Source organism: Schistocerca piceifrons, chromosome 7 (genome assembly GCF_021461385.2).
Source record: "Schistocerca piceifrons isolate TAMUIC-IGC-003096 chromosome 7, iqSchPice1.1, whole genome shotgun sequence".
Classification (NCBI taxonomy): Eukaryota; Metazoa; Arthropoda; class Insecta; order Orthoptera; family Acrididae; genus Schistocerca; species Schistocerca piceifrons.
Window position 1 is genome coordinate 510780096 of NC_060144.1, and position 26307 is coordinate 510806402.

The 26307-nt window shown below is 39.1% G+C and overlaps 2 protein-coding genes across 2 annotated transcripts in view; one reads left to right on the forward strand and one right to left on the reverse strand.

Annotated features, from left to right (window-relative positions):
• Positions 1–26307, forward strand: part of LOC124709053 (small conductance calcium-activated potassium channel protein) — a 256373-nt gene that overhangs the window by 161816 nt on the left and 68250 nt on the right. The gene's annotated exons all lie outside the window — the stretch shown is intronic.
• LOC124804901 lies at positions 15599–17983 on the reverse strand. The gene is made up of 2 exons (XM_047265274.1): positions 15892–17983; positions 15599–15659 (listed from the first exon to the last, which is right to left on the reverse strand). The coding sequence occupies exon 1, from the start codon at positions 17658–17660 to the stop codon at positions 15906–15908; it is 1755 nt and encodes a 584-aa protein (XP_047121230.1). The 5' UTR covers positions 17661–17983; the 3' UTR covers positions 15599–15659; positions 15892–15905.

Here is a 26307-nt window from a genome sequence, read left to right on the forward strand (position 1 = left end):
CAAACACGTCATATGGCCATAGACACTTCGTGCTACCAGAGCACAGTGACCTCTTTGAAGACGTCCACACTGAAACTATTATCAGTGATCATGAGGCAGTTGTACCTACCAAAGTACAAAAGGCAACTAACAAAAGTAGAAAATTATGAATATTCAGAAAACAGGATAAAGAGACAGTAATGTCAGTTCTCAGTGAGGAACCTGAAACATTCAGTTCTGGACAGAAACATGTAGAAGAACTGTGGTTCAGTTTTAAAAGAATAGTTCATAATGGAAGGGACCCCTCATGGTATACAGTAACAGATGTAAATGAAGTATAGGGCTATAGATAATGAGGCATATTGAATGAAATACATTTTTCTGTCAAGAGGGCAATATGTGAAACCTTCACAGACTACCATAGCAGAATATCATCAAAATATCTATCATACAATCCAAAGAAATACTGGTCTTATTTAAAGGCTTATTAGTGATTAGTGTGTAGACTCTCATTGACAAGGCAGGAACAGAAATTAAGGGTAGCAAATCAAAAGCAGGTGTGCCAAACTGTTTTCAAGTATTTCTTTACCTTAGAAAATTCAAGAGTATTGCCCCACTGTAAAGGTAAGTGAAATAGATATTATTGTCAATTGTGTTGAGAGACAGCTGGAATTGTGAAAATGAAACAAAGCTACAGGGCTCAATGGATCTCTTATCAGATTTTATACTAAATTTGCAGTTGTATGTGCCAAATATTTCCCATAATCTACTGGAAGTCCTTAAAACAAAAGACTGTGTTCAGTATTTGAAAGAAGAAAAAGGTCACACCCATCTACGAAAAATGAATCAAAGCTGTACCAAATCTACCATCCAATATCCTTGTCATCCATTTGTTTTATAACTTTACAACATATTGAAAATCCAAACATACTGAGTTATCTCACACAGAATGAACCCCTCCGGGACAACCAATATGAATTCTAAAAACACTGATTATGCAAAACTCAACTCTCACTTTTCTCAAAGACAACCTGAAAGCCATGGATCAAGACAGTCAGTACCTGCAGAATTTCTTACTTCCAAGCAGCATTTGACTCTAATACCAGACCTATGCTTCTTACCAAAAGCGTGATTGTATGAGGTATTAAGTGATATATGTGGCTTGATTGAGCATTTCTTGGTAGGGAGGATGTAGTATGTTACCTTGAATGGAGGGGTCATCAAGAGATGTAGAAGTAACTTCAGGTTTGCCCTGGGGAAGTGAGTTGGGATCCTTGCTTTTCATGTTGTATGTTATTTGCCTTGCAGGCAATTTTTATAGTTACTTCAGACTTTTAGGAATTATCTGTAATGAAGTACTGTCAGCAAAAAAGCTGCACAAATATTCAGTTGAACCCTGATAGGATTTAAAAATGGTCCAAAGATTGGCAACTTGCTTTAAATGTTCAGAATTGTAAAATTATGCACTACACAAAACACGAAAAATGTAGAATCTTATGACTACAATACTGCCATGAGTTATAACAAACACCGTGTGACATAGTAGTTAGTATTACTGGTTGGTGTACTGTGGGTCACCAGCTCAAACTCAACCATTAGCAATTATTTGTTATTTAGTATTTATCATTTCTGGAATGTTCTTGGAATACTGTATGCTAGTAATATTTATATATTTTGAAATATTCATTGTTTCTGTAAATAACTTCAGTCCCTGTACTACAGTCCACTTCCGTACTGGCTGTACATTGGTGACTGTAATAAATGTGCTTTCAGTTCTAACTGTTGGACTTCATTGATGACCCTGCCTTTGGATTTGGTCTCGACAGTGGCTTCAAAATGATATTGTTGGGTAGAGGCAGTTGGTACCGCAAAACATCTACACCACCATAGCTCCATTCAGGCAGTTTAAAATTCATCATCCGCATGGTCAGGAAATGGAATGCAAGCAATACATCATTCATAAGATGCAAATATTCAGGAAACAGATGGATTTCAAAACAGGAGTAAGTCAGCTGCACATCAGGCACCCATCAGTGTTTTTCAGAGATGGTGATCAGGACATGACAAAATGGCTGTTAGGTTTCAAAAAAGTTGTCAAATAACAGGTGGGATGATGATGGTGTGTTTGGAAAATGTGTATTTTTACTTGGATCGCACAACTCATCAGTTTGAGAAAAATGAAGAAAAGCTCAATGCTAGGACAGATTCCAGGCCAAACAGGAAGATGTTTGGTGACAAGATCTCTTAGCAGAAGAACGATTGGAGAATGGTGCTAGTGTCATGGGGAAGTGGCACAGTCATACATACGGAACATTTTGCCTCTATGCCACATCATAAATCAGAATACTACAGAAGCTGACAAAATCTCACACTTGCTGAAAAGAGACACAGAAGACATGCACCAAGCTGTTCTGGCAAAGGTTGTCACAACAACAGAGGAATTCATCAAGTGCTGCCAGAGAATCTCAGAAATGCAACAGAAAAAGAGTCAGATGAAAGAGATATGACCAACTGCCGAAAGTGGTCCCTATGCCAGTTATGGAAGACCACCATGAGCTTGCTTTTCTCATCTACAAGATTGTAAGGGATGCATTGCAACAGGACATGACAGCTCCATACATCAGGAAGTAACAGAGAATGTCAAAGACAAGGTATATCGATCTTTGGTACCAATATCCGCCACTGGCTAAACATGTCATGAAGAATGGACTTGGACAACTCAAGCTTATGCAGAGTGACAATCCACAATTGGACCAACACAGGTACAAGCAACTCCTCTGCCAAGTAAAACATACCACAGATAAACAGACTTTTGGAGAACAGAGAAAAATACCTCTGTGTTCTTACTGTGGGTGTCCTTGACATTTTGTACGTTACTCCAGAGAGAGAAGATGTTTGTTGGGTGATTATTACACTGCAAGACATCAGCCTTCACAATAGCCCTGTTCATATCAGTCAGCTGCAGACAAATATAGCTGACCTGTGAGATGAAGTCCATCATCATGCCCAAGATGAGGTCACATACACCAACTCACTGTAGATATTCTGCTTCACCATACAGAGGTACCATCCACTCACCTAGCTGCAGAATTCAGGAAAACTAAGTGAGACAACCATTAATATGAAAACTAAGTGAGGCAATCATCTATGGAGGTGCAGCTGCCACAAATGAAAATCCTCCATAGACGACAGTCACAAAGATGTCAGGAAAGCTCATTGACGTCATTATCACAAGCCAATCTGTCCAGGCATTAGTCAATCCAGGTTCTTATTTTTCTGTAATATTCAGTGTTTGTTGTCATTAGCTAAAGAAGACTGTGCTCCACAATACAAAAGTGATTGTGGTGAAGGTGGCAAATGGAATATACATCGAACTGATTGGAACATGTATTGCAAGAATAACTGTCAACAACAGAATGCAACCTTTCAAATTTGTTGTTTTAGAGCTCCAAATTGGCAAAGCTATTCCAGCATGCACACATGTTGTTTGTTGCTTCAGAGCCCCAAATTGATAAAGCTATTCCAGCATGGACATATAACAAAGATTGCTCTGCGCTGTTGTTTGCCACTGAAGATGTTGTAACACTGCTGTCACCAATAACAAAGGTTCCAGTCATCAGTTGAGATGCCAGTTAAACCACGAAACTTTTCTCAATTACAAAACGCTAATCAGACTCTCAAAAGAAATCTACGTGCCAGTGACGATCGTAATCATTTTAGGTGGTCAGGAGAACTTTGGGTCATTAATTGCCATGAGCAGCCACAACACACCCCTAAAGGTATATGCATAGGGACAGCCAAACAATGAGAGGTTAGGTCTTTGACAAAAAATTATGCTCCACTACCACAAAAGAAAATACAGGGGATGAAGCTAGTATCAAACTGACAATAGGATCTGGCCTGACTGAGGAACATCATCAGTGAGTGATGCTTTGTATTTTTTGAGATTATAAGTGGAGAAAAGACAGACCAAGTAGCCCATGGTAAAACATTATACCAACACTGGGATCACCCACCAATCTGCCAGGACTCATAAGTGTATCACTCAATAGATAATCTGTGAGGTAGTGGTGAAGATGTTGCAAGATGACATCATTTAACCTACAGAGTGTCACTGGTCCTCTCCTACGGTCCTTGCGAAGAAGTAGTACAAATCATGATATTTCTGTGTCAACTATCAATGATTGAATGGAATCACATTGTTGACATCCTAGACTGGTTGAAAGCAGCAAAGTATTTCTTAACTACGGACATGCAGACTGGCCACTGGCAAACCATGATTGACACAGCTGAACGGGGAAACACTTCCTTCATAATTCTTTCTGAAAGTTCAACTTTCTTATTTGGACTGTTAAATGCTCCAGACGCCTTCAAATGTATGATGGACAACCTGCTTTGACACCTTGAATGGACAACTTGTCTTTGCTACGGAGAGGACATTGTTGTTTTTTCAAAGACATTAGAAGAATATCTAAGCCACCTGATGACTGTGCTGAAGTATGTTCAACTGCAAGTCTCCACATGTATCCAAAAAAGTGCCTCTGCATCACCCAAGAGATAAATATTTTGAAGGATCTAATAAATCATGCTGTTGCAGTTGAAGATAGCAAAACAAAAGTTGAAGTTTTAATTTTTGTATTCAAGAAATTGTATTCTTGCAGGAGAATCGTTCAAACATACCTTCATTTGACCATTGGACAGACTCCAGTATGGACACAGTAACTAGCATCTGTGCTGTAGAGAAACAACTGAAAGATTTGAAAGCAAATAAGTCACCAGGTCCAGATGGAATCCCAATTCAGTGTAGCAAAGAGTACTCTATGCCATTGGCCCCTACCTAGCTTGCAGTTTTCATGTATCTCTTGCCCAGCACAAAGTCCCAAGTGACTGGACAAAAGTGCAGGTGTCTCCTGTGTATAAGAAGGGTAAAAGGAAGTGCAGGTGACTCCTCTACATAAGAAAGGTAAAAGAACAGACCCACAAAATTACAGACCAATATCCCTAACATCATTTTACTGCAGAATCCTTGAACATGTTCTCTGTTGGAACATAATGAACTTTCTTGAGACTGAGAACCTTATGTTCATGTATCAGCATGGTGCTAGAAAGCTTTGCTTGTGCAATACTCAACTTGCCCTTTTCTCACATGATGTACTGCAAATTCCATATTTCTACATTTCCACAAACTGTTTGACACGGTGCCCAATTGCAGGCTGTTAATGAAGGTATGAGCATATGGAATAAGTTGACAGATACGTGAGTGACTCAAAGACTTTTTAAATACTGAACCCAGCATGCTGTCCTCAATGGTAAGCGTTCATCAGAGACAAAGTCAGGAGTGCCCGAGGGAAGTGTAAGAGGACTGCTGTTGTTCTCTGTGTACATTAATGATCTGGTGAATGGGATGGGCAGCAGTCTGTGGTTGTTTACTGATGATACAGTGGTGTATGGTAAGATTTCAAAGTTGACTGACTGTAGGAAGATACAAGATGACTTAAACAAAACTTTTAGTTGTGTGAAAAATGGCAGCTAGCTCTAAATGTGGAAAAATGTAAGTTGATGCAGATGAGTAGGAAAAACAAACCTCTAATGTTCGGATACAGTGTTAATAGTGTACTGCTTGACACAGTCACATCATTTAAATATCTGGGCGTAACAATGCAAAACAATAGGAAGTGGAACGAGCATGTGAGGAGTGTGATAGTGAAGACGAATGGTTGACTTTGGTTTATTGGCAGAATTTTAGGAAAATGCAGTTCATCTGTAAAGAAAACCACATATAGGACACTGGTGCAATCTATTCTTGAATACTGCCCAAGTGTTTGGGATCCATACTAGGTGGGATTGAAGGAGGACATCGAAGCAATTTAGAGGCAGGCTGCTAGATTTGTTACTGGTAGGTTCGAATAGCATGTAAGAACCAACTAAAAACCTTATAGGTCAGACAACCACAGCTAAAAAATCTTGTACATAATGTGAAGGACACTCAAACAATTCAAAATAAGAGATAGTAACTGGTCTACATTAAAACTGAGTGAAAGGCCAAATCTGTTATAGCTATTTTGGATTTGGACTTTCATTGAATTTTAATGTAGACTATTTTACCATCTCCGATTTTAAATTGTTTGATTGTCCTTTCACACTATGTATACCACATAAGTGTTATGGAGATGCATCGGGAACTCAAATGGGAATCACTGGAGGGAAGGCAACGTACGTTACAAGGAACACCATTGAGAAAATTTAGAGAACCAGCATTTGAAGCTGATTGCCAGATGATTCTACTTCCCCCAACATACGTTGTGTATAAGGACCACGAAGGTAAGATATGAGAAATGAGGGCTCGTACAGAGGCATATAGACAGTTTTTTTCACTTGCTCTATTTGCGAGTGGAACAGGTACACTCTGCCATGCACTGTACAGTGGCTTGCAGAGTACCTATGTTGATGGAAATGTAGACTGGTGATAGAGTCCATCCTGAGCCAGAGAAAATAAGAGCAGTCACAGATTTTCCAACTCCTTGGCACAGTCGAGATGTGAGAAGTTTTCTTGTAATATGCTCATACTCCCAATAATTTATAATTGACTTCTGTACCAATGCATGTTCATTGCAAGAAGTACTGCAGGGAGACACCAAATTTTCCAAGAGAAAGTCCTTTTCTTGTCCTTAAGGAGGCACTAACATCTCCAGTTCTAGCGATGAATAATGAGAAAGCTGTGACCAAACTTTACAATTTTGGAATACGGGCATTTCCAGTTCAAGTCCAGGAAGATGCTGAGAAGGTGATAGCTTATGCTTCCAGAGTACTCTCCCAGTCTGGGATGAACTACTCTAAAAACGAGAAAGAGTGATGTGTAGTTGTTTGTGCCTCCAACAAATTCTGGCCATATTTATTTGGAAAACCATTCACCATTGTGACAGATCACCATTCTCTATGCTGTCTGACTAGCCTGAAGCATCTGTCAGGTTGACTAGCAAGATGGGCACTGAAGCTCCAGGAGCACAATGTCACAGTGGCATACAAAAGTGGGTGCAAACATAAGGATGCCAATAGCCTTTCCAGGAATCCTTTGATGGACCACAGCAGCGTGGATGAAACCTCAGGAAATTTCTGCACTAAAACACATTGCTGCTGAACAGAGGGAAGATCCAGCATTGCTGAAAACCGTAGAAGTCTTGTAGAAGGAGGAACTGACCAAAGGAGAAGTCTTATTAATTAATGGAGCCTTGTATAAGAACAACTGATCTAACCAGAGTTGTACAAATTCTCCTTCCAGCTCGCCTGCCCCTGCCGCCTGCCCCTGCCATCATTAAAGCTACTCAACCTGTCACACTGGAGACACAAGAGTGCTTGTGTACTGAAGCGCAGTGGTTAAAGCAGGCCAGTTGGGTTTCTGCAAGCCTGGCAAACTTCACAGGACCCATTCAGCCTGTTGCATCTTACAAAAAGTTGCATTATCAATCCATCATGACTACAGAATAGCCAGGAATATGTTTGCATAGGTAGTTTCACTTGCACTCATTTATCACAACATTGGTAGCAGCAAAATGTACAAACTAAACTTAAAGGAGACTGAGGAGAAATTAAAAATTGGGAAGTATGTACATCATGAAACAGAGCCCAACTCTTGCAGGGGAAGAGTTGTGTGTTTATGAGACAGATTTAAATAAATCAGTAGTAGGTGTCTCACAATGGAAAGTGTGTAAAAGTTACTAAACACTAATTCAGAAATCTTGAGTATGTTGTAACATGCTTGTAAATTTTGCAAATAGTTTCATCACTCCGTAAATATTATGAAAGAGGACAAAGACTTAGTAGCTGACAAGTGTGTAAGACCATATAGCAGTATACATTGTGAGTCAGGAGGAAAGTTACCTGCTTTGAGATGTGGTGGTATTGGCAGTTCTAAGAAATACACCGTATGGACATATGCCCTATTCTGAATGGATTCTGAGATAGAATGCCTTTAATGTCAGTTTTGTACACTTTTTGTGAATAACTCAAAAAAATGTGGCCTCTATCGAATGTGTCACATTGCAAAAATAACTACATTAAATTTTCTACAAAAAAGGTCCTATTCATTATTTCTCTAGTGCTAATAGTTTGTATGAAGAGGGCAACAGAATATTGAAAATCTCACATGACGTGCACTGTAGCTTTGGCAGCTTTTGTAGGCTAGTTTGAGGTGGTTTCTCGACTTGATACATCACAAGTGTCCCATATCAAATTGTTTGTCTCGAACTCTTCTACATTACTGTGATACATTGTAAACAGTGGCAAAGTATTGAATAATACAGAAAATAAATAATAATTTACATTTAATGTGTTCTACATCTGGAATGTACCCATGGTCTAGGGGTAGCATCTTTGATTCATAATCAAAACGTCTTCGGTCCCGGGTTCGATCCCCGCCACTGCCTAAATTTTGATAAATAATCAGCATTGGCGGCCGAAGACTTCCGGCACAAGAAGTCAGCCTCATTCTGCCAACGGCCTTGTCAAAGAGGGCGGAGGAGCGGATAGAGGTTCAGGGCACACTCTTGTCCTAGGGGTGGGAAATTGCCCCTAAAGGCGGAATAATCAGCAATGATCAACAACATGAGGATGCAGAAGGCAATGGAAACCACCACGTAACGTGTATCCACAGGATGTGTGGCCTGTAATTGAAGAAGTGTCATGATGATCTCTCCATTGGCAAAAGATTCCAGAATAGTCCCCCATTCGGATCTCCGGGAGGGGACTGCCAAGGGGGAGGTTACCATGAGAAAAAGATTGAATAATCTATGAAAGGATAACGTTCTACGAGTCGGGGCATGGAATGTCAGAAGCTTGAACGTGGTAGGAAAACTAGAAAATCTGAAAAGGGAAATGCAAAGGCTCAATCTAGATATAGTAGGGGTCAGTGAAGTGAAGTGAAGTGGAAGGAAGACAAGGATTTCTGGGCAGATGAGTATCGGGTAATATCAACAGCAGCAGAAAATGGTATAAAAGGTGTAAGATTCGTTATGAATAGGAAAGTAGGGCATAGGGTGTGTTACTGTGTACAGTTCAGTGACCGGGTTGTTCTAATCAGAATCGACAGCAGACCGACACCGACAACGATAGTTCAGGTATACATGCCGATGTCGCAAGCTGAAGATGAACAGATAGAGAAAGTGTATGAGGATATTGAAAGGGTAATGCAGTATGTAAAGGGGGACGAAAATCTAATAGTCATGGGCGACTGGAATGCAGTTGTAGGGGAAGGAGTAGAAGAAAAGGTTACAGGAGAATATGGGCTTGGGACAAGGAATGAAAGAGGAGAAAGACTAATTGAGTTCTATAACAAGTTTCAGCTAGTAATAGTGAATACCCTGTTCAAGAATCACAAGAGGAGGAGGTACACTTGGAAAAGGCCGGGAGATATGGGAAGATTTCGATTAGATTACATCATGGTCAGACAGAGATTCCGAAATCAGATACTGGACTGTAAGGCATACCCAGGAGCAGATATAGACTCAGATCACAATATAGTAGTGATGAAGAGTAGGCTGAAGTTCAAGACATTAGTCAGGAAGAATCAATATGCAAAGAAATGGGATACAGAAGTACTAAGGAATGACGAGATACGTTTGAAGTTCTCTAACACTATAGATACAGCAATAAGGAATAGCGCAGTAGGCAGTACAGTTGAAGAGGAATGGACATCTCTAAAAAGGGCCATCACAGAAGTTGGGAAGGAAAATATAGGTACAAAGAAGGTAGCTGTGAAGAAACCATGGGTAACAGAAGCAATACTTCAGTTGATTGATGAAAGGAGGAAGTACAAACACGTTCCGGGAAAATCAGGAATACAGAAATACAAGTCGCTGAGGAATGAAATAAATAGGAAGTGCAGGGAAGCTAAGACGAAATGGCTGAGGAAAAATGTGAAGACATTGAAAAAGATATGATTGTCGGAAGGACAGACTCAGCATACAGGAAAGTCAAAACAACCTTTGGTGACATTAAAAGCAACGGCGGTAACATTAAGAGTGCAACGGGAATTCCACTGTTAAATGCAGAGGAGAGAGCAGATAGGTGGAAAGAATACATTGAAAGCCTCTATGAGGGTGAAGATTTGTCTGATGTGATAGAAGAAGAAACAGGAGTCGATTTAGAAGAGATAGGGGATCCAGTATTAGAATCGGAATTTAAAAGAGCTTTGGAGGACTTACGGTCAAATAAGGCGGAAGGGATAGATAACATTCCATCAGAATTTCTAAAATCATTGGGGGAAGTGGCAACAAAATGACTATTCACATTGGTGTGTAGAATATATGAGTCTGGTGATATACCATCTGACTTTCGGAAAAGCATCATCCACACAATTCCGAAGACGGCAAGAGCTGACAAGTGCGAGAATTATCGCACAATCAGCTTAACAGCTCATGCATCAAAGCTGCTTACAAGAATAATATAAAGAAGAATGGAAAAGAAAATTGAGAATGCACTAGGTGACGATCAGTTTGGCTTTAGGAAAAATAAAGGGACGAGAGAGGCAATTCTGACATTACGGCTAATAATGGAAGCAAGGCTAAAGAAAAATCAAGACACTTTCATAGGATTTGTCGACCTGGAAAAAGCGTTCGACAATATAAAATGGTGCAAGCTGTTCGAGATTCTGAAAAAAGTAGGGGTAAGCTATAGGGAGAGGCGGGTCATATACAATATGTACAACAACCAAGAGGGAATAATAAGAGTGGACGATCAAGAACGAAGTGCTTGTATTAAGAAGGGTGTAAGACAAGGCTGTAGCCTTTCGCCTATACTCTTCAATCTGTACATCGAGGAAGCAATGGTGGAAATAAAAGAAAGGTTCAGGAGTGGAATTAAAATACAAGGTGAAAGGATATCAATGATACGATTCGCTGATGACATTGCCATCCTGAGTGAAAGTGAAGAAGAATTAAATGATCTGCTGAACGGAATGAACAGTCTGATGAGTACACAGTATGGTTTGAGAGTAAATCGGAGAAAGACGAAGGTAATGAGAAGTAGTAGAAATGAGAACAGCGAGAAACTTAACATCAGGATTGATGGTCACAAAGTCAGTGAAGTTAAGGAATTGTGCTACCTAGGCAGTAAAATAACCAATGACGGATGGAGCAAGGAGGACATCAAAAGCAGACTCGCTATGGCAAAAAAGGCATTTCTGGCCAAGAAAAGTCTACTAATATCAAATACCGGCTTCAATTTGAGGAAGAAATTTCTGAGGATGTACGTCTGGAGTACATCATTGTATGATAGTGAAACATGGACTGTGGGAAAACCGGAACAGAAGAGAATCTAAGCATTTGAGATGTGGTACTATAGCCGAATGTTGAAAATTAGGTGGACTGATAATGTAAGGAATGAGGAGGTTCTACGCAGAATCGGAGAGGAAAGGAATATGTGAAAAACACTGATAAGGAGAAGGGACAGGATGATAGGACATGAGGGAATGAGGGAATGACTTCCATGGTATTAGAGGGAGCTGTAGAGGGCAAAAACTGTAGAGGAAGACAGATTGGAATACGTCAAGCAAATAATTGAGGATGTAGGTTGCAAGTGCTACTCTGAGATGAAGAGGTTACCACAGGAAAGGAATTCGTGGCGGGCCGCATCAAACCAGTCAGTAGACTGATGACCAAAAAAAAAAACATCCGGAACCACACGTAGTAGGGCATGTATCCGTATGATGTTTCTTTGTTCAGAATCACCAGTACTGTCAACCCTCACCAATACAGTCAACCTTCCCTGCCGACTCGCTATGTATAGGGTTTTTAAGTTTAGGGTAAACATAGATTGAAATAAGAAAAAAATATATGGCTCAGTGGATAATAAAAACCACATTCTGGTGGTATGAAACATAGTGCAAAGAAAGGTTAGTACGAAACAAAAGCTTCTTCCTTCAGACAAGTATTTGGATTAACATGATATGACTAACAAAGTTTGTGTATACTAAAATGCATTTGGGGAATTCAGAATGAGCTAGTTTGGCCACTTAGAATGAATTCAACAAACCCACAGTACACATCCTGGAAAAAATTAAAACTGGTACAACTGGGGCCACATTTGGCTGGAACACACTAAGTTTATGGAAACCAGACTTCTAAAACATTACTTTAGTTGTCATTGCAGTGTAACAGACATCTTTAGGCTCTTACATTCAAAGGATCTTGACTTTCAGAGATGGTTCAGCTTCCTGGAGACAACATGTGTCAGAAGTGATCTGATGATGGTTTGAATCGAGAATAAACAGTTTTAGTCAAAAGACGGTAAAGTTTCAGAGAAAACTGTTCATATCAGAATGAATAAAAAATCCAGAAATATGCTGAAAATGAAGATAAGGACAAATAAAGCCCGCCATTTTCTGGCCTACAATGACCAAAAATGAATGTATATTTCAATGAGATACATCTTCTGATACTTGGGTGAAAGAAGACTGCTCATTGATTTATGAACCCTACTCATAACACTACAGTCAAAGTGTACAGAATAAACTGCTATGCAGCATAGCACCATGGGTAGATGGGTGGACAAGCAAGATTCCTTTAGCCTGCTTGGCTGGACACAGCATTTCGTAAATGAGAGTAAAGCAACGTGCCCAATCTCCTGATAATGTGTGGCAGCTTGCCTGCCTGGCTAACAGGTAAGTGTGGGTAGGTTAAAAGCACCAGATGAAGAGTACCCAAAAAAAAACTGGAATTATTTTTTAAAAGCTGTATATTTTCAAATTGTCTGAAAAACAACCTTACCCCTTCACAATTCTCTTCATTACAACTAATAAATTTGTTCCACTGGTGCTTCCACTGTTCGAAACATTTTTTGCACTCATCTTTAGCAATGGCTGACAGCTCCTCCCTCATTTTTTCTTGACTTCTTCAATGTTGTCAAATTAGTGTCCTTTCATGCCTCTTTTCATACAGAGCCAAGTCAGGTGATTAAAGTGTGTGGGGCAGCAGAACCATACCACTTTCAGCCAAATACTGTCGAACAGAGGTGGCTGTGTGTGTGCAGATGCTTTGTTGTGGTGGAAGAACCAATCTTCTGCCTGCCACAAATCATGTCTCCTTTTACGAACACTGTTGTGCAATCATCTTAAAACTACCAAATAAAAGATCTGATTGATGGTGTAACCTGGGGGAACAAACTCTGAATGAATTACACTCTTGGCATCAAAAACGCAAATCAGCATTTGATTTGAGTTGACTTGATGACTTTTTTTGGGGGCAAGGTGGTGATATCTTCTATTGGCTTGACCGTTGCTTTGTTTCTGGGTCATAACCATAGCACCATGACTCATCACCACTAATGACCTTTGACAGAAAATCTGGATCAGTTTCAAGCTGTTGTTTCAAAGCATGACGTGTTTCAACTCAACATTCCTTTTCATTGTCAGTCAGAACCCGAGGAACAAACATGGCAGCAAACCTTTTCATTCCCAAATCTTTGGTGAACTGAGCTCTGAGATTTGTAAAGGTAAATGTCTGCTTGTGTCTGTATATGTGCGGATGGATATGTGTGTGTGTGTGTGAGTGTATACCTGTCGTTTTTTGCCCCTAAGGTAAGTCTTTCCGCTCCCGGGATTGGAATGACTCCTTACCCTCTCCCTTAAAACCCACATCCTTTCGTCTTTCCTTCTCCTTCCCTCTTTCCTGATGAAACAACCGTTGGTTGTGAAAGCTTGAATTTTGTGTGTGTGTGTTTGTGTTTTTTTGTGTGTCTATCAACATGCCAACACTTTCGTTTGATAAGTTACATCATCTTTGTTTTTAGATATATTTTTCCCTCGTGGAATGTTTCCCTCTATTATATTTGTATAATGTAAAATAGAATTGTCACATAGGGTCAGTTGCCAATAAAGCAGGTGACAGACCTCACTTCATTGGTAGAAACTAGGGAACAGCAATCAGTCTACAAAGGAGATCACTTACAAAACACTTGTATGACCAGTCCTAGAATATCACTCAAGTCATGTTGTAATATCAGGTGATACTGAATGTACACAAAAAGGAAAGTTTCAAGAACTAGTTTTAATCAATAATCTACAAATATACTAAAACTCCCTATGTATCATTCTTGTAGGAATTCTGTGGATCTGATTAGACTTACACCACAACACACAGAGCCCTTAAGGCAAGCATTCTTCTTGCACTCTCTATGTGAATGAAATTAAGAGCAGCCTTGATAACTGGTACAATTAGAAGTACCCTCTACTATGCACCTCACGGTGGTTTGCAGATTATGGATGTAGATGCAGACTAAACAAGTTAGTGTGAAGAAAGAAGAAAGAGTAGGATTTAATATTCCATCATTGTTAAAATCCTTAAGAGGTGAAGCCCATGTTCAGATTGGGGAAAGAAAAAGAAATTGGCCATATCAGTTTTGGGAAATCTTGGAAAAAAATCTGAATGGCTGGGATGATGATTTGAACTGCTACTCTCCTGGATGTGGGTCCTGCACCACCTCCTACTGCTACTTTTATGTGATCAGGCACAGAGGACTGCATGGAGCTACGAGGCTCTTCTCCACTGGGTTCTATGTCCTGCTTTCTGCTGCTAGTCACCCCCCTGTGCCAGTCTGCATCAACTCATGGATTCCATCTCTCCACCTTCTCTTCAATCTGCTTAGTGGTCTCTTTCTTCAGAGAGCAACATCCATGAATTTCTAAGGCCATTGGTGTTTATCCATTGGAGCTGTTGTATCCTAGCCAGTAATGCCAACCGAGCCCACTGCCAAAAGGTTGGCAGCATCAAAGTATGGACGCCGTCCACATAAGCAGCGCCAGCGAGACAGCAAATCGCCGCAAGTCTGTGCGCGCCACCGCTGGCTGCTGGCTTCTTAAGCGCTGGAGTCGGGAGCGCTAGGACAGTTCTGTATTCACCGCTCAGTTGTATACTCGCCACCGAATTGTGTACTTGCTAGTCAGTTGTGTGTTCATCGCGGCAGAGTTGTTGTTTGTCGTCAGCCGACGCTGACCTAGCCGCTCCGACTCGAACTAGACAGATTTCTGTAGACACCGAGTTCACTATTGTGTTTCTGTATCTTCATCAATAAAGATAAGTACCGACTTTTATTTAATCAGAGTGTTTGGGGTTTCATCTTTCTGTTTACTGTTCCAGCGGACCGGTCGGCCCGCTATTAAAAGTGTGGCGGTGACTTCGTAAGCCATTTCTACCGCCAAGTGTTTGTCGCTACGAACACCGCCACAAAAGGAGCAATGTGCTATATCCATCATACCTACAATTTTTTGTCTGTTTTAGATCTCATCCAGCAAACAATTATGCCAGATCATTCAAACTGTAGTGCTCTCATGTTGTTCCAGACCATCAGTCTTCCTTAAGGGGGGACGTACACGAAACTGCAGTAATTTTAAAAGTATTTTATAAAACTCTAATTTTTTAAGATAATCAATCCAAATTTGGTACAGTTATTAAGAAATGTTATGCGCATATGAACCTAAATTTTCATTTTTATTGACCTTTTACATCTTTAATTATTAACAATTAATTTTTTTTCAACAATGTAATTACAAATGTTCCTTTTTTGAGAAAACTGTGAGAGCAATGTTAATGAATTTTTGTACACACTTTCATACCAAATAATTACAAAACTCTGTGGAGCAGAATTTTTATATCTTCTTTTGTTCAGTTTTTACGGGTCTCCCAATTTCCCTGAAAAATAATATATCAAATTTAAGGAATATTTTCTACCATAAATACCTTACTATTTTATTAAATGAAAATTCCTTCCACAGAATTTTTCACTATAGTACTGACTAGTCATATACCAAATTTCACTTCTCTACCTTTTGTGGTTTTTGAGAAAAAGGTACATAAAGTTATAAAAATGTAAGTTACGGGAAAACTGAATCAATGATTTGATAGTGTTTGTATTAGGTCTTACCGTCTCTGTGTGAACTAGTGCAAGCCATATGCATACTCCTCTTCATCTGCAAGCAGTCTCTTCTTTGCTTGTCTTCTTTGGTTAACCTGCTGTTCAATTTTATTGGCTGTAATATCAGCCGCAGCAACTCTTTTGTCATCGATGTCCTTCAATATTGAATAGGTGAAAGCTCCTGGATGAAATCCTAGCCTCTGTAGAGTTTTTATTCTTCCAAGATTACCATTGTTAAAAACTAAACAAGCATCATATGCAGCAATTTCAACAATAATTGTTGAAACAAATGTTGTTTTTGGGCAACGTTTCCAAATCAGTGAGTTGTAACTTTCATTAGGGTTTTGTGTCTTTCCATGCACACACTTTCGTAGGAGGTCTGGCTCTGCTAAACACCTAAATGTTGGTTTTATAGCACTTAAAACAGCCACAGGTAAACTGTGCTTGTGTGAATAGTTCATGCCATCACGCTCAGCCTGCTTGAATTTGCACCACGATATGTCACACAAATTATGTACAGGTTTGTCATCTGTGGATAGTTTATGAAAATAAATAGACCACACAGCCTTCTGCATGTTATTCAAATTTCCACTGTTGTCCCTTATTGCCTTGCCATAGTACACTTGTAAAGAATGAATTTCTTTGTCTGTGAGTCTGTTGGGACCACCTAAAAGTTTTCCATCCTCAAGTTTCCTGCCCTTCAATTCACGTTTCAATTTTAAAAGTCTGCCTCCCATTCGTTTTTGCACATGTCCAACACATTCCAACTTTTCTATAGCACAATGGGGACCATAAGGTTCACTTTCCAAAACAGTTTTGAAGGAGCTGGAGTCACCATCACCAAGGTATTTTGTGTATCTAACACCGTACTTTTCCACACTTCGATGGAACATAAGTTTCATAGCTGCAGGTTCCATTCCACCACTAGAACCAGAATAATTTCTACAGCACACTTTCTTGTGTTCAACCTGCCACTTATTTTCTTCCACTTCACCAGCTCTCTTTCCGAGTACACAGCTATAGCAATATTTGCTCATTACCTGAACGTCAAGAATTTTTCCAGTATCAACACTAATGACAGATGATACTCCATACAGTGATGTATGTCCACGCTTCATCCACGTTCCATCACATGACACACACAAATCGGTGTCTGGCGTGTTATCTGCTTCTGTCTTTAGTTCACTATTCATCTTCACAGCTTCCTTTGCAGAGGACTTCAAGTTTTCTTCCACTTCCTCTTGAAGAGCACTTAGCAGTGTTTTATTTCCAGTGGTGTACCTAGCACTTGGTTGTGGCATGTTCATGATCCCACAAAACAGTCTGGTACCTTCCCTGCCTATGCCCAAACATCTCATGCCATATATTAAACGCATATTTGCTTCATATATCCGGTTACTTGATGCCGAAGTTCTAAAAGCAGTGTCTGAATGACAGCTTTCACAAGTAAGATGCAACATACACACTATTCCAATTCTGTTTTCTTCGTCATATAATCTCAAACTTTTTGCACCACAGTCAGCACATACACAAGCAGATGATATAATATCAGATAGTATTTTCAAATCAATAAGCCTAAAACCACTAGTAGCTTGAGTGTCTGAGCCACAATCATCAAGTGATTGACAGCTGTCAATTTTCCTTCTCGAAGCACTCGCTTTCTTGGTTGAAGTATCGTTTCCATTTGTTATTATGGGGCTGGTTTTCAAGTTGTCTTTACTACATCGAGAAGCTTGACACTTTCTAACCTTTTTAAACACCTTACTAGAACGCGGCATGCTGCAAAATATAATAACAAGTCTACTTACAACTTTCGTAAAAATGTATTCCAAACAAACACTCGTAAACAAACGCTATAAATCAAAGAATATAAAACCAGCGGCAGAGATATTATTCCACAGCCTTCTTGATGTAGTACACAAACGTTCCCTGCATTGTGACTGCACAAAACTGGAAAAAAACGCAGTATAAATAGATATACGAGAGGATGAAGACCAAGATGGGGGGGCGTCGCCCTGTGCAAGCTATTACAAATTATTATTTTTTTCCCCCTTAGAAGCGGAATTGGAACGTAATATTTGGTAATTGAAATTTCAATACCATGTAGTAAATGAAGAGCCAATAAAATTTTTTTCACAAATTTGGTCATTTTCATGTACGTCCCCCCTTAACTCTTTCCATCACAAATGTCAAGAATATTTAGATAATTTTTTTTTTTTACTTTTTTTTACACCCAATGTTTCATGACCACATGGCCCTATGGGTTGGATCAGAATTTTGCATAGCTGGAGTTTTGAAGTTCTTTGAAAGGCTGCCACTTGACTCAGGCTGAAGTCAGAGCAATTTGTGGCTTGGATTCTTGCTCTGATTTCTGCTTCATACATTGCATCCTCTCTAAAGATAACCACAAGATACATTCTAAGATTTAAAAAAAAAAAAAAGCACCATCGAGGTCTTATCTGAATGGGACAGGAATTGGTAGATGTGATGTATATACATGTACAGACAAAAAATGATAACAGTTTCAGAAAAAATTGATGATTTATTCTAGAGAAAGAGCTTCACAGACTGAGTAAGACAATAACACATTGGTCCACCACCTCTTGCCATTATGAAGGCAGCTATTTGGCTTAGTACTGATTGACATAGTTACTGGATGTTCTCCTGAGGGATATCATGCAAAATTCTGTCCAACTGACGTGTTAGATCATCAGAATCGTGAGACTGTTGGGTGACTCTGCCCATAATGCTCCAAATGTTCTCAATAGCGGAGAGATCCAGCGACCTTGCTCACCAAGGAAGGGTTTGACAAGCAGGAAGACAAGCAGCAAAACTTTCGGTGTGTGTGGATAAGCATTATATTGCTGAAATGTGCCTTACCATCAAGGGCAACAAAATGGGGCATAGAGTATTGTTGACATATCTCTGTGCCATAAGGGTGCCGTGGATGACAACCAAAGGGGTCCTGCTATGAAAGTAAATGATACTACATATCATCACTCCTGGTTGTATGGTGGGCGACAGTCAGGTTGCTATCCGACTGCTGACTGTAGCATCTCAAGACACATCTTCACTGATCTTTGAGACACAATTTGAAGTGGGAAAATCAATGAGATTCCTTGCCAAAGAGAATCTGGACAGCAGTGGGATACCAACCTGGCTGTCACTCTCCACATGGCCCGACAGTTGGTTGTGATGGTCTGGGGTGCCATTTCTTTTCATAGTACAACCCCTTTGGTTGTCATTCATGGCACTCTTACAGCACAGCAGTACATCAATGATATTCTATGTCCTGTTTTGTTGCCCTTCATGGCAATTGACCCTGTGCATACATTTCAGCAAGATAATGCCCGCCTGCACGTGGTGAGAGTTTCTACTGCTCATCTTCACGCTTTCCAAACCCTATGTTAGCTAGCAAGGTCACCAGATCTCTCCCTAGATGAGATCATTTGGGCCATTATGGGCAGGGCCCTCCAACCATCTTGTGGTTTTGACAATCTAGCAAGCCAATTGGACAGAAATCGACACGATATCACTCACGACAATATTTAGAGAATAAGAGGTTTTTTTAAGCAAAAATTATTTTAGTTTGTTTTTGTGTAGTTTATTATCTCATGGGGACTTGATTTCACTTGGAAGTGAGTTACAGATCATGGTGCTAGTATATTTTATGCCTTTCTGGCCTAGAGACAGTTTTTTCATGTTATAGTATGGGTTACATTTCCTTCTTATTTTATTACTGTTTTATGTCAGGCATAGTTGGTATACAAATAAAAAAGCTACAATACTTCACTTACTTTCATCCCATAATCCTCATATGGGATCATTTTTGGGGTAACTCATCAGGCCACACTAAAAAGTCTTGCAGAGGCCTGTTTGAAGCAATGGGGATACTAACCACTGCTTCCAAATATGCTTATTCTGTAATGAAGTCTGTTCCGTAGGTGCAACCACAATGGAGGGGTATCTGTTAAGAGGCCAGACAAACGTGTGGTTCCTGAAGAGGGGCAGCAGCCTTTTCAGTAGTTGCAGGGGCAACAGTCTCGATAATTGACTGATCTGGCCCTGTAACACTAACCAAAACGGCCTTGCTGTTGTGGTACTGTGAACGGCTGAAAGCAAGGGGAAACTACAGCCATAATTTTTCCCGAGGGCATGCAGCTTTACTGTATGATTAAATGATGATGGTGTCCTCTTGGGTAAAATATCCCCGAGGTAAAATAGTCCCCCCATTTGGATCTCCGGTTGGGGACTACTCAGGACGACGTCGTTATCAAGAGAAAGAAAACTGGCGTTTTACGGATCGGAGCGTGGAATGTCAGATCCCTTAATCGGGCAGGTAGGTCAGAAAATTTAAAAAGGGAAATGGATAGGTTAAAGTTAGATATAGTGGGAATTAGTGAAGTTCGGTGGCAGGAGGAACAAGACTTCTGGTCAGGTGAATACAGGGTTATAAATACAAAATCAAATAGGGGTAATGCAGGAGTAGGTTTAATAATGAATAAAAAATAGGAGTGCAGGTAAGCTACTACAAACAGCATAGTGAACGCATTATTGTGGCCAAGATAGACACGAATCCCACACCTACTACAGTAGTACAAGATTATATGCCAACTAGCTCTGCAGATGATGAAGAAATTAATGAAATGTATGACGAGATAAAAGAAATTATTCAAGTAGTGAAGGTAGATGAAAATTTAATAGTCATGGGTGACTGGAATTTGACACTAGGAAAAGGAAGAGAAGGAAACGTAGTAGGTGAATATGGATTGGGGCTAAGAAATGAAAGAGGAAGCCACCTGGTAAAATTTTGCACAGAGCATAACTTAATCATAGCTAACACTTGGTTCAAGAATCACGAAAGAGGGTTGTATACATGGAAGAACCCTGGAGATACTAGAAGGTTTCAGATAGATTATATAATGGTAAGACAGAGATTTAGGAACCAGGTTTTAAATTGTAAGACATTTCCAGGGGCAGATGTGGACTCTGACTGCAGTCTGTTGGTTATGAACTGTAGATTAAAACTGAAGAAACTGCAAAAAGGTGGGAATTTAAGGAGATGGGACCTGGATAAACTGACTAAACCAGAGGTTGTACAGTGTTTCTGGGAGAGCATAAGAGAACAATTGACAGGAATGGGGGAAAGAAATACAGCAGAAGAAGAATGGGTAGCTTTGAGGAATGAAATAGTGAAAGCAGCACAGGATCAAGTCGGTAAAAAGACGAGGGCTAGTAGAAATCCTTGGGTAACAGAAGAGATAATGAATTTAATTGATGATAGGAAAAAACACAAAAATGCAATAAGTGAAGCAGACAAAAAGGAATACAAATGTCTCAAAAATGAGATAGATAGGAAGTGCAAAATGGCTAAGCAGGGATGGCTAGAGGACAAATGTAAGGATGTAGAGGCTTATCTCATGAGGGGTGAGATAGATACTGCCTACAGGAAAATTAAAGAGACCTTTGGAGAAAAGAGAACCACTTGCATGAATATCAAGAGCTCAGATGGAAACCCAGTTCTAAGCAAAGAAGGGAAAGCAGAAAGGTGGAAGGAGGATATAGAGGGTCTATACAAGGGCAATGTTCTTGAGGACAATAATATGGAAATGGAAGAGGATGTAGATGAAGATGAAATGGGATATATGATACTGCATGAAGCGTTTGACAGAGCACTGAAAGACCTAAATCGAAACAAGGCCCCGAGAGTAGATAACATTCCATTAGAACTACTGACAGCCTTGGGAGAGCTAGTCCTGACAAAACTCTACCATCTGGTGAGCAAGATGTATGAGACACGCGAAATTCCCTCAGACTTCAAGAAGAATATAATAATTCCAATCCCAAAGAAAGCAGTTGTTGACAGATGTGAAAATTACCGAACTATCAGTTTAATAAGTCACAGCTGCAAAATACTAACACGAATTCTTTACAGACGAATGGAAAAACTGGTAGAAGCCAACCTCCGGGAAGATCAGTTTGGATTCCGTAGAAATGTTGGAACACGTGAGGCAATACTGACCTTATGAGTTATCTTAGAAGAAAGATTAAGGAAAGGCACACCTACGTTTCTAGCATTTGTAGACTTAGAGAAAGCTTTTGACAATGTTCACTGGAATACTCTCTTTCAAATTCTGAAGGTGGCAAGGGTAAAATACAGGGAGCGAAATGCTATTTACAATTTGTACAGGAAGCAGTGGTTGGGAAGGGAGTGAGACAGGGTTGTAGCCTCTCCCCAATGCTATTCAATCTGTATATTGAGCAAGCAGTAAAGGAAACAAAAGAAAAATTCAGAGTAGGTATTAAAATCCATGGAGAAGAAATAAAAACTTTGAGGTTTGCCGATGACATTGTAATTCTGTCAGAGACAGCAAAGGACTTGGCAGTTGAACGGAATGGACAGTGTCTTGAAAGGAGGATGTAAGATGAACATCAACAAAAGCAAAATGAGGATAATGGAATGTAGTCGAATTAAGTCGGGTGACGCAGAGGGAATTAGATTAGGAAATGAGACACTTAAAGTGGTAAAGGAGTTTTGCTATTTGGGGAGCAAAATAACTGATGATGGTTGAAGTAGAGAGGATATGAAATGTAGACTGGCAATGGCAAGGAAAGCGTTTCTGAACAAGAGAAATTTGTTAACATCGAGTATTGATTTAAGTGTCAGGAAGTCGTTTCTGAAAGTATTTGTATGGAGTGTAGCTATGTATGGAAGTGAAACATGGACGATAAATAGTTTGGACAAGAAGAGAATAGAAGCTTTCGAAATGTGGTGCTACAGAAGAATGCTGAAGATTAGATGGGTAGATCACATAACTAATGAGGAGGTATTGAATAGAATTGGGGAGAAGAGGAGCTTGTGGCACAACTTGACTAGAAGAAGGGATCGGTTGGTAGGACATGTTCTGAGGCATAAAGGGATCACCAATTTAGCATTGGAGGGCAGCGTGGAGGGTAAAAATCATAGAGGGAGACCAAGAGATGAATACACTAAGCAGATCCAGAAGGATGTAGGTTGAAGTAGGTACTGGGAGATGAAGAAGCTTGCACAGGATAGAGTAGCATGGAGAGCTGCATCAAACCAGTCTCAGGACTGAAGACCACAACAACAACAACAACAACAACAACAGTATCACAAGTCTCAAAACTTACAATTCAAAAATGGTTTTGTCTTTTTTAGTCTCTCCCCCCTCTTCCCCCCTCCAGATAAACTTCTGTGGACACAGATGGGCATATAGAATACTTCTGGTGTTTCATAACTGTCCTTGTATTATTACTCGAAACCGATCCCCTTCTGATTCATCCTTTTGTGAACTATTTTGCCAGTGTGTGTCTTATCATGTTTCATTGAATGCTGATCTTACAGAGAATTGATCTCATGTTTTGAAGAGCTTCAGTTTCAGCTTCTGGTTCTGTAATGGTTTTCTTTTCTACCTTTTTCTTTCTGCTACTTGTCATCTTCAGCGCCAGGAAGAAGAAACTACCATTCCAAAAACTTAACATGTAGTATTGTGAAAAGAACATTCTACAATTTCATTTTATACATCAAAGTGAAAATGTATTTGCAGTTGAGTTACTGGGGCTTATCTTGCATAATATGTAGTTTAACTATGGGATCCATGTAAATAATTATATGGAAATTGTGCATTATCGGCAATACTATTTCTATTATTGATGTAGATAATTATAATGGCAAGTTCCATAAATTCTAAAAATTGAAAAAGACTTTGGCTCAGACAGTCACTTTGAAAGTGACAAAGTAGAATAATTTATGTGCCTTTGAGTTTCATTACAGAAATATATGATGTTGCATGTGAAGGTTCTTCCTATTAGAATTTATTGCAGTGTATTTATATACTTCAACTCCTCTATAACACCTGGTACTTAAAATATTCTGTGCATGGACTGTATTAAAATTAGTATGTCAGTATTCTGAGACTTGTACAGAGCATAACCGAGCTTCTTGTGTGTAGACAGTAACCATGGAATTTCCTAGGAGAATTCCTCATAATTTGACGTATATGTTTCTTTTTAAAACTGTTTATAACATAAATTGAAATACATAATTATTTGTCAATAACAGTGATGAAATTTTTAGTTAAAAATTAAAATTAGGGCTTATAAAAGCCTGATTTAATCCAATTTTGGCAACTGTAAAAATTAAAACCTATTGCCTGTTATATAAGGTAGGAGAATTGTGTACAAGTATGCTGTTAGTAGTTCATTAGCATCAATTTCATCCAAAAACTGAAAGAATATTAGGAATGGCAGGTATTATGCATCTGTCTTCTCACTGGTTCATCTTTGGAATGAAAATATTTAACTGTGATTAAAGAATAGTCCTTTCTGTAAATTTTGTTGCATTTTTGCTACTTTTTCAGTGATAAAGTGCAGTTTGTCTTTCATACTGTTGCAGATATCTGTCAATTTTTTAACTTCTTAGTGTTACAGAGTAGTTTTACCTATATCAACAAAAACAATCAATTTTTGAAAATCTAATGTAATTGTCTAGATAAAAAATGTACTCACCAAGCAGCATCAGCAGCAGGAGAACACACATGCAAAAGTCTTAAAGATTTTGCAAGCTATCAGAGCCAGTGGCTCCTTCTTCTGGCAGAAGTGTTAAAGAAGAAGGAAGAGGGATCAAGGAAAAGGTGTGGTAAGGTTTTGGAAAAGGTATAGAGTTCAGAAAAATTACCAGACAGGATGAGAAGGAAAGAGTCTTTCTTTGCTTCTCATCCCGTCCAGTAAGTTCCTCTGACCCAGGATTCTGGCTGAACTTTTCGAACCCTACCTCTTTTTCTAAACATCACCAGTCCTTCACCTCCATCCCACTTCCTTCTCCTTCAACACTTCTGCCAGAAGAAGAAGTCACTGGCTCCGAAAGCTTGAAAATCTTAATAGCTCTGTACATGTGTTCTCCTGCCACTGCCTGGTCAGCAGATTTTTTATTCATCCAATTACCATGTAGTTTTACCTATATGTAAGTACTGTATTGTCTCCGAAAACATCCAGAAAATTGTTACTCAATTTTTAATTACATGAAAGCATGCTTAACAGTATTTTTGCATATTTTTATCTACACAGAAAAATTAAGTTATATTAATAATATTAATGACTCAAAGATGTTTGTTTTTTGTGATCAATAAAGTGTCAATATTACACAGCATTTGCAAAAGATCAAGTAGGCTAATTGTGTGATGTTTTTGAGAAATATCTTTAAACCTGTAATTTTAGAGTTTTTATTACATTAAACTAATGAGAAGCCACATACGAACAGTATAGTATCAAATATCTTCAAGTACATGCTTCGTTTCTTTAGGCACTTGCAATGTACATCCTACATTATTTTTTGAATGTATTCCAATCTCTCTCCTCCTCTACAGGTTTCATGCTGATGACATATATTCCAGAATACCTTAAATGTATAAGAGACACCACCAGAAAATATCTTCATTTTTAAAGAAAATAATTTTTTAATGTATCATCAAGCAACAAAACAGCAAACTATAATTTGATAAAACACCATTGCTGTGATGAATTTCATGTGCAAAGATATGTCCTGTAACTAGAACTGAACCACTAAGTTAATACACAACTTTAACATGCACAAAACCCATACTGGTACTCAAATTCTGCAAAGGCTCACATCGCCTTTTCCCCCTCTCCCCCCTTTTTTCTCTTGTTTCCACAGTGTAACCATAATTGTAGTTAATCTTTAGTCTGTGGACGAAGAAAATTTGTGATGACTTTCTGAGTCTACATTCATTTTTACACTACTGATGTGTTGTAGTAAACTCTGAAGAATATAGACGAAATAGAATGATCTGTTCTGAAAGTAAAGAAGAAGATTAGTTGTATCTTACATTGTCAGGGAAGGAGAAAATTATCAAATATAGATCTGTATAAATAAAAAAATAAAAAATCGGTTCTGTTAAATAGCTTTGAGTTATATTTATAATGGAGGATTCATCAATATACTGTATGGTGGCATTTTTTTTACCCTGGGTGATCTGAAGTCGCTTGCTTAGTCAGATGAAACAAGTCATCAGATTTAAATGTTTTATAATGTGCAATATCTAGACAACAATGAAAAAAGAAAATTCAACTTTTTTAAAAGTTTTAGGGAAAAAAGAGTGAAACTTCAGGGTGGAGAAGACTTCCTCTCCAGGAATTAGGACTTTTTCAAACTCAGTGGGTTGAAATAATATGCAAGTTATCCATAATTACAAATACTGCACTGCAGCTGTCATGGCCTCAAAATAATGTATTAGACCAGAGAGACGACAGTTGTTTTGGTTCAGTCACATGCTGCTAAAAGCTGGTCCTACCAGCCAGCTTCTGTGCAGTTTTGGGACGTTTTCTACATTCATGTATTTGAAGGGCATTTGAAAAGTCCGAGAGACAGCACCAGCGACGCGTATT